The 9,793-nt window shown below is 34.5% G+C and overlaps 1 protein-coding gene across 1 annotated transcript; it reads left to right on the top strand.

The window, feature by feature from the left end:
* Window positions 1–7,939: 7,939 nt before the first annotated feature.
* Window positions 7,940–9,534, top strand: LOC129218185 (uncharacterized). The gene is made up of 3 exons (XM_054852404.1): window positions 7,940–8,072; window positions 8,168–8,232; window positions 9,315–9,534. Exons 1-3 carry the CDS (start codon window positions 8,030–8,032, stop codon window positions 9,519–9,521), a joined length of 315 nt encoding a protein of 104 aa, XP_054708379.1. The 5' UTR covers window positions 7,940–8,029; the 3' UTR covers window positions 9,522–9,534.
* Window positions 9,535–9,793: the final 259 nt, after the last annotated feature.

Raw genomic sequence — 9,793 nt, 5'->3', positions numbered from 1 at the left:
TATTTATCAAATATAAACCTTAAAGTGGCCACTACTGAAGCAGTGGCCACTACTGTTGCGTTTACCTTACGTGTTATTTTTCAGATCAAAAATATCAATTTGTACAAAAAAAAAAAAAAAAAAAAGGAGAGAAAGAAAGGAAAAAAAAATAAAATAAAATAAAAATATATGAAGAGAACTAGGCAAGAAAAAAAAAGCGCGTCAATTTGCCGAACAAAGGTAAAAAACGATTAAGTTAATCCGCTTAATGCTACAAAGTATTAAATTAAGAAGGTTTATCCCCCCCCCCATATTCCATGCGGGGAAAGGTATCTTCCTAGCTTTGGCACTAGCAATTTGTTTGATGTCTTCTAAATTAATTTTTGTAGCGTCATTATTTTTCATGACTAAAATGACAAGTAGTATTCATTTGCTCTGCCTCATTGATGAACACAAATACGTTTTTATAAGTGTCAGGCTCTTTCGCAAGCTGTGACAGTCACTGGCACTGGTCTAGTTTGTAAAATTCTGAGTATTATATATAAACATAGCTGCCAAATGCTACGAAAAAATCGTAGTTTCTACGAATTACAACTTTAAACTACGACGCTATCTTAAGAACTCAAAAAGAAGCATAAAAACTAAACCGGTAAGTTCAGAAAATCAAACTTCTACACGTGTGCTGACAGTCTCGGCGCAACAAGCATCGCTCTTCGAAAAATGCATGGTGTAAAGATGGATCGGTTTGCCAAAAATTGCGTGAAGAATATAATTTTTTTTTTCATTCCGTGTAATTACCTTCTGTGTCATATTTGAAATTTGTTAAGTATCTTTTTTTTTTTGTTCATTATACTGTTGACAATTCATCACTGTGTTTAAATTTGCAGCAACGGCCACGCCCCCCCACACCACCACACACGCACTGCAAAATGCTGCTACGATTTTAGATTTTCATTAGTTGGCAGCTCTGTCTATAAATATAGAAAAAAAAATCTTACAATTTTGCTTTCTTTATTAATTTGAAAATTTTATTTTCAAGTGAGTTACTTTTAAATTAGTTAATGGTCTACAGCTCAAAATGAATTTTTATTGTGTCGGATTTTTCAAGAGGTGGGGTGGGTGGGTGGGGGGAGGGGGAGGGATTGTGTTTAAATAAACCCCACGCCCATGACATAAAGAGGTGCTCAATAAACGCTCTGTATCTATTTTATTGGGTAAACAGTAGTACTTTGATATACTTGTGAGTAAAATATTAATGTCCAATTCAAAGTCAATTCTCTTGTCGGAATTTCGGGGGTTGAGGGTGATCTATTCTGCGAGAATATACACCTCTCCCCAGGGCCCAATTTCCCAATAGGCAGAGTAGGCAGTTGCCTAGGGCAGCAAAATTTTCAGGGACGGCAAATTTATGCTTTAACCACACATTTTTTAAATGAACTTTTGTTCTTGAATGTAAAATCATTAGCATTCTTTCATTTTTCGTAGACAATTTTTTCTTGTAATTTAATAATGATTACTTTCACACATGTTACGAAAATCATATATATTTCAATCATGGTAATTGAACAGCGTAAAACAGTAAGTGAAGACGAAAAGAGGGTGTCAATTTCAGAAAGTGTCGTTGCGTTTGAACAGAAGTCGCATCAACAAGATTGCAGTTTGACTAAGATTTTTAGTGCTGTACTACAGTTTATTATGAATTGGTTTCTTGAGTAATTGACGTAAATTTCTTTTTTACATTAATAATATTTAAAAATTGTTTTCTGTTGACATTAAGTCTCGGAGGCAAATGAGAATGAGTTGCAAGCAAAAAAGGCTGAATAACTTTAAATGAAGGAAACATGTTTTAAATTAAAAATCGAAGAACAAGAGAGAGTATTCAAAATATTTTTAACGTGTCACATATTTTTCAAATAGGCAAATTCCAGTTGTGCCTAGGGGCGGCATGGAGCTAAATTCGGCCCTGTCTCTCCCTCTTCTGAAGTTAAGGAGAACACCTTTGTTACTTTCTTTTACATAAAAGGAAGTATTGTATTTGCAAAAAAAATTTCACTCAAAAATCGGCCTTAATTTCCATTTTTCTCACCACCGAATTAATGTTGAGTTTCTTTTTTCAACCCGACCACACGTGGATATATGCCTAGGAACTTACAGACACCCGAAATATCCATTTTGACGACCCCCGAGATAATTACAACGAATTTTCTCGTGACGTCCGTATGTACGTATGTATGTGCATATGTGTGTATGTATCTCGCATAACTCAAAAACGGTATGTCCTAGAAAGTTGAAATTTGGTACGTAGACTCCTAGTGGGGCCTAGTTGTGCACCTTCTCTTTTGGTTGCATTCGGATGTTCCCAAGGGGGTCTTTTGCCCCTCTTTGGGGGATGATCATTGTTAATTTCGATGTAAACTCAAGTGGTGTTATAATTTGTCGGACTTTTGGCGATATATCGCCAGTCTTTTGGTCGTCAAGTTTTGTCGCCGACTTGGCGACAAATTTAGCGATTTTTTTAAATTATTTTTTTTATTTTAAATTTGGTTTCAATTTGGCCACTATTGGTGATATTTATAGAGTAAACAATTGAATCACATTAAAATTGCCAATAATCGGGAAATTACATTAAATTGGAGTAAAAGGAAGTCACGTGATGCACACATCAGCTCGTTTTTACTTCCTTTTACGAAAAAGGAAGTATTGTATTCGCGAAAAATTTTCACTCAAAAATCAGCCTTAATTTCCATTTTTCTCACCACCGAATGAATGTTGCGTTTTTTTTTTTCAACCCGACCACACGTGGATATATGCCTAGGAACCTACAGACACCCGAAATATCCATTTTGACGTCCCCCGAGATAATTACAACGAATTTTCTCGTGACGTCCGTATGTACGTATGTATGTGCATATGTGTGTATGTGTGTCGCATAACTCAAGAACGGAATGTCCTAGAAAGTTGAAATTTGGTACGTAGACTCCTAGTAGGGTCTAGTTGTGCACCTTTTTTGGTTGCATTCGTATGCTCCAAGGGTTTTTTTTTTGCCCCTTTTTGGGGGTAAATCATTATTGATTTCGATGTAAACTCAAGTGGTGTTATAATTTGGCGGACAGTTGGTGATATATCGCCAGTCTTTTGGTCGCCAAGTTTTGTCGCCAACTTAGAAACACATTTGGCGATTTTTTAAATTTTTTTTAAAGTCTGGTTTTAATTTGGCCAATGTTGGTGATATTTAGTAAGTAAACTATTGAATCATATTAAAACTGCCAATAATGAGAAAATGACATTAAATTGGAGAAAAAGGAAGTCATGTGATGCACACACATCAGCTCGTTTCAATAAAAAAACGACAACCCACGCTTCACTCTATCCCCTTCGTTGCGACTCCTTCCGAACTTCCGAACCGGTTCTATTGTGCAGGGACTGAATATCTTTATGTCGACGCACGCTCCTCCTCTTTTAGTGTCACGTGAGCTACGTTTCGTTTGAAGCTAATTTTAAGCTGTCATTTTGAAGAATCCAGGTCAGTTTTTTAAAAACTGTGTTGATTTTTGGGAGTTTTAAGTTATAGACTATTCAAATCAATCAACGTTCCGCGATTACCCGACCCATGCAGGTTCCTACTTTAAGGTGGGGGTAATGATTCTACTTGTGGCTAGATTAGTCATAAATTTTTTTGTAGAATTTAGTTCATTTCTGAATGAAATAAGCACTTTTTATTGATTCCTGAAAAGTTGAATTACACCCCGTTTGCACTGGCGGAATTAAGCCGCTTAGTTTTCAGCTAACCTACTGCGCATTCACTTAGCGCATCTCAAAGCCGCTTCAGTTGAGCGACACTGGGAAGCCGCTCAAGCAAGACATTCGTCGCTTAAAGATGGCTGCCTCCTTGAGCTTAAAGCGGAAGGACAATAGGGAAGTATTCGATTTTCTAATTTTATTTTTATTTGATAGAGTAACATACATGAACATCATCTGCGAAAAAATTTTTACGATACGACTAATACTTTTTTTTAAAATAATTTTTTAAAGTTCACGCGCGAGTGACGTCATTTGCTTGTAAGTCCTTTGACTGACGTCACTGCCGCGCTGCGAGGCGGCGGGGTTGGCTAGGACAAAGAAGTGCTTGGCGATCTTTGGGGGAAGGCGCGGGAAAACAAGAGCCTTCTAACAGCAGCGCGCATAAAAGGCTAGTGAAAATCCTTTGCTGTCTGTAGGGTTTAATGCATTCTGCGATTGTTTTTAATTTGATTTTCTTTGTCATGGCTAGTAGAATCAATTACAAGTATTGCTTCGTTCCTGGATGCGTATCTACATCTAAAAAAACTCCTCACAAGCGATTTGTTATTGTTCCGTTCCAGCAGGATCTTCGAAAGAAGTGTTTTCAAGTGTGTTTATTAATTAAAATTTGAAAATGAAAATTTGCACTGCATTTTAATTAAAAACTATGTCAAGTGAGAAATACAGTTTGAAATATATGTTCACAACTGTTCATAAATAAATGTTTAATAAGCATATGAGATATTTTTAAAAAAAATGCAAGTAAACAAAGGAATTTAAACCCTGCACAATAAACTTAAATAGAAAGTAATAGATGCATTACTATTTCCAGTTTAATAACAATGCAAAAACTATTAATACTTTCTTTTTAACATTCAAACTATCTTCAAATTTTAACTATTACAAATTGATAATTTAAAAATACATTTTCAGTTTATCACCAGAAGCGTTTCTATATATACAAGACCTTTCTCACCTGCAAAAAGGTACTTATTTTATGAAATGAACACCATTTTCAAATTTATTATTTTTATCAAAAGAGCAAAAAAATATATTTTTCCTTTTTTTGCTAAGTTGCACAAAAACTCAAGGATAATTAACATGTATTAGTGGATTTAAAACAATTTTCCACAAAAAAAAAGCAGATCAACTTTTATTGCCAACAAAGCGAAAAATTTTCATGCAAAAACTGCTCTAAAACTTAGTACTGGAATCACTTGCAGTAGGGTTGTTACAAAATGCGCGCCTCATTAAAAGCCGCCAAGTAAGAACTGGAATACCGCTCTTACATTGTAATTTATATATTCAGATAAAAAAAAAACATCGACACACAAATGGAAATGATCAATCTTGATAAGGGAAACTAATGCGAATAATATTAACTGCAAACATAGACGGATATGTACGTACAATTTTAAAGAATAACAATGGTGAAACTTTGTTGTCTCACTCCCCGTACTTCTAGGACATTAAATCTCTCGTCCTTTCGAAAAAAGTCAAACACCATGAATGACTTTACTTGAGGAAGGTTATTGGATTGACCTTTCGTGAATCCTAGCCCCATGATGGAAAAAATGCTGGTTAAATGCTTTAAAAAGGCTGAAAAAGACAGTGCTATTCACCTCCTGGTAGGCGCAACACGGCATGGAAATGGAGCTCTGATCGGAACAGGGAAATGACGTCAGCTGCTGACGTTTTAGGCCACACCTCTTTTTTGCGCATCGCTCTTTAAAAAAATCATAAAAAATCAATCGTTGGTTTTAAAAATCCGGCCATGGTGAATTTTTGTGTTTTGTAAGCCTGTCAACATTGTGCAATAGTTAAAATTGGAATATTTGATAGGTTGATACTTCCCTATTGGGCAGACGATGAAACGTTTGCCCTCGTAAATATATGGCATGAGAATCTTGCAAATTTAAGAAAAAGTAAACGCAACCGTGTGGTTTATGAAGGAATGAGCTATTCTTTCAAAACATACGGATTTACACGGAGTTCTGCAGAGATCTCGAAAAAAAATACAAAACTTAAACCGGCGTTACAGGTGAGTGATTTTTTTCTATTTATTTATGTATGCATTTGTACAATATTTTTTCTTGCAATAAATTGTGTCAATGTAAATAAGAATTTTCAAAATTTATTCGTAAACATAAAGGGTTTTTTTTATTGTTTACAATTAGAGACGTACCGAGCAGCACTTTGGCCGAGTACCAAGTACTCGGCCGAGTACCGAGTTACCGAGCACTCGGCCGAGTCACGGAGTACCAATTATGTTTTAATAAGAACCACTGAAACACATGTGATGAATTTTGAACTTATTGGAATAGTAGTATAGACCTCCTAGTCCATATAATAGTTTTAAAAACTAAATTCCTGCTGAAATTTAATTGCTCATTATTTAGAAAATTTTGTTGTCAAAAATTACAAAAAAAAAAAAAAAAAAAAAAAAATTAAATAAAAGTAAATAAAGAAAAGGTATGATTAATCAAGTTAGAATTAAAACAAACTATACCAATCTATTATAGTTCTAGTCCGCTCAACATAAATAATTTTTGAAAACAAATGCACTACAGACACTTGTTTCTGCATTACAAGGAACAAGGACGGCAGGGCAGCTGCCCCGGGGTCTCCACAACAAAGGGGCCCCCACAATAAAATTTTTACAAAATATCCTAACTTGTGCTGATTGAAAATTTATGTGATATAATACATGTGTATCAAAATAGTCGGATATATATCAAAGTATGGGATAATTTTGAACCCTGATTAGGGGCCTCCACACTTCCAAATCCGGCCCTGAAAAGGAACGTCTTTTTCAGGGCGTAAAATGTGAGTTAAAGAATGCAAAGACATTCCACAAAAAAATCTGCCTTTTGTCGGATGCCTTTAAATCTGTGAGTCACATTTTGCGCATTGAAAAAGGAATTCCTTGTAAACCCAAAGCACATGTCCATAATTCCATTGAAGGATTACAAACTTCATTAATCTCAAAATTTAAATTTCACTTGTAAATTTGAATTGTAAACAAGGGCACCCATATAAGGGGGTAAGGGGGCTCAAGCCCTGCCCCACCCCCCTTAGAAATGAGAACTTCCTTTCTTTTAATGCTTTTTTCTTTGCAAAAATGTATTTAAAAATTCTTTTCCACCCATTAATGAATAAGTTATTAAAGGTCAAATTTTAAAATCTTTTTTCTGTACTGAAATCCGTTTCCATGTAGAAAATACTCTAAACCATGGAGAAAAATTTTGCATTGGGCACCCTTGATTGTAAATGATTGCAGAATATTATATATATGATTGCGCCTTTTATAAATATTAATATCTGTCATGGAAATATTGCTTTTTTTGCAACTACTCGGTATGGGCCGAGTACCTATTCAAACTTTGGCCGAGTACCAAGTAGTTCGCGAGTACTCGATACGTCTCTATTCACAATCCCAGATGTTATAGAAGTGGTTCCGGCTAAAAACACGCCATTTTCCCATAGTCAATTAATTTTGTACAAAAACCTATCTAGCTGCACAAATAATAAAGGACAACAAACCGGGCCTTTTTCTCCATTCCTTTCATGAATGATATTTTACTATTTCTACTTGTCTGATTTGGACCTGTATTTTTATACTTTGAATTTGAGGGATTAAAATAGAAATTTGACATTTTAGCGTATTGCTAAAGCATTTTCTCCAGTTTTAGCATTTTTGCTAAAGAACTTATAAACTCGGCTGAAACATTGCATTGCAATGATAAGTTTGTAATGATCATTTTGATATTAGTTTATAATAATTTTTGAGCAGATTTTAACCCCCACTCCCACAGTATGTACAGTTCATACACTTGAATACAGTGCCGTACTTAGGGAAAAGTAGTATTTGGGGTAACTCACCTTTGTGGGGTTTACAGGAAGTCCCCAAAAAAAGCGGTAGTTTTTAAACACATTTACGTTACAGTGACATTCCTTTTTAACATGAAAAATTAAATGTATTGGGGGACAAAGCTCCCTTCTCCTCTGCCCAGGGTTACAAGACTGATTATGTGCATACATTAATCTGGTTAATTACTGAACTAAATATCTAGTGATGCATTTGAATGCTTAAGATTTGAAGCTGCATATCATTTACAAAAAAACCTTTGGTCGCCTCTGAAAATGCTTTTGTACTTCTAGGGAAGAAAAAACTAAGATTGGCACAACTGGAGGAGAACCGTCCAAATGGAGATTTTTTCAAGCGGTGCATGAAGTGATTGGGGTGCTACCGTGCCAAGATGCATCGTCAATGGTGGAAAGCATGGATAACAGCTTTCTGGCCGATGAAAATAGTGAGCAATAAGGATATTAAAAAACACTTAAAATTTATTTGCATAAAATCTAAACCATGCTCATAATTTATTTTTTTTTTTTTTTTTTTTTGCAGCATCTTTAGTGACAGACATGTCTCTTGAAGAGGACTGCCAGGAAGGTGGAGCATTACCAAATCAAGTGCGTAGCATAAATCCTCATTATTAGCATTGTATTACTTGGACCAGTTATATAAAAAATGTATCGAGTGGAAAAACTTAAAATTGGGGGAGGGGGGGTAATCTTATTACATTGTTTAAAAATTGATATTTATCAAATAAATCATAGAGGGAATGTGATTTTATTTCAGATACAATTTCATTCATAACACCTTTTGTATTAACAAATTTTGCCAATTTGCTTCTTGGTTGGCATTTGCAAAAAAAAAAAAAAAAAAAAGAAAAGTTTTAGAGTTTTTATGCTTTGAATTGCTTGATCAGCTGTGGATGTCATGTTAATATCAAGAGTAAAATGCTGCTTATTCTTCTCAGTAAAAATTTGCATGCGGTAAGTTGTTGATAGTCTTAGTTGATACGCTATGAACTATGTTGACTTGTACAAAATGGCATCACCTTGCAAGGTTTATTTCTAATTTCCTCTTTTCTGCCTCTCAGAGTGGAGTGCTACCCTACGTTTCTGTATAATTTTTAGTACTCTGGATGCGTACAGTCATTTGTCGTTTTTTGTAAAAGCAATTTAGAGTGTATATAGTTTTCTTCAGTATTTATTTTATTTTTTGAATTGTCAGCTACCTGCTGCCGATCCAGTAGAAGATGTTGGTGTCGGTAGTCCCCGGCCTGAACTTCCCGAGCTGGAACCAGTAGCTGGTCCATCAAATCAAGAAGATTCTGTTGCACCCCAGGTTAGCAATTTTTTAATTAAATGTTGTACACGGCAACTGAAATTCTTAATTTTGAAAAAAATCACTTCATTATTTTGTTCATATTGCCGAGTATTTGTCTCCTAATATCCAGTATTCAATTTTTTGACTGTTCAATAGATGTTAATATATATTGCTAGCTCCTTTTGAAAAAGCAGACTTCCCAATGTTCATTTTTAGCAATTTGTTTCATTATAGTTATTCTCAAAAACTTTTTAGTTTTTACTGTCGTGGGCACCGCAGAGGAAGACACTGAGATAGGACTTCAACACCCTCTTGTAGCGTCACTTAGGTTATTTTGCCCTAACCCCTCTTATTCATTTTATTTTTTATTTTTTTTCAGAGACCAAAGAGAAGAAGAGTTGAAGGAGGGAAAAAGACCCGATTTTTGGGCGAATTGTTACAAAAATTCAATAACATACAGCAGAATTATAACGATAATTCGAAAGAAATGCTGAATATAATGAAGCAATCTGTAGAAAATGACGCCAGTATTATTGAAGTTTTAAAAGAACAAACAAATGTGCTGAGGGATTTGTTAAATAAATGATTTTAATTTTGTAGTTTTGTGTTATTAATAATTGTGTTATTAATAAGTTTTGCATGTGTAATTAATAGTTTGTGTTTATAATAATTATTATATATTAATAATTTTTAATTTGTAGAATGAAACCGTGTTTTACCCCATATTTTGCAGAATAGAAAGTTTTACTTGAGTTGTAAATTTTTGTTCGGAGGACATAAATCTTTCTAATTAAAATAAAAGTGCCAAAAATTACCTGATAAAAATCTCGCCAAATATCCAGTACTCGGCAAATTTTT

The sequence above is a fragment of the Uloborus diversus genome, chromosome 3 (assembly GCF_026930045.1).
Source record: "Uloborus diversus isolate 005 chromosome 3, Udiv.v.3.1, whole genome shotgun sequence".
Taxonomy (NCBI): Eukaryota; Metazoa; Arthropoda; class Arachnida; order Araneae; family Uloboridae; genus Uloborus; species Uloborus diversus.
The sequence above is the reverse complement of the archived record's forward strand: the minus strand, read 5'-3'. Positions and strand labels throughout refer to the sequence as shown.

What these genes read in the sequence shown, in the direction of transcription:
- LOC129218185 (XM_054852404.1), top strand. Translation starts at nt 8,030, where the DNA reads ATGGTGGAAAGCATGGATAACAGCTTTCTGGCCGATGAAAATA. An exon ending in CTTTCTGGCCGATGAAAATA is followed by an intron (nt 8,073 to 8,167) that starts GTGAGCAATAAG and finishes TTTTTTTTGCAG; the next exon opens with CATCTTTAGTGACAGACATG. An exon ending in GTGGAGCATTACCAAATCAA is followed by an intron (nt 8,233 to 9,314) that starts GTGCGTAGCATA and finishes ATTTTTTTTCAG; the next exon opens with AGACCAAAGAGAAGAAGAGT.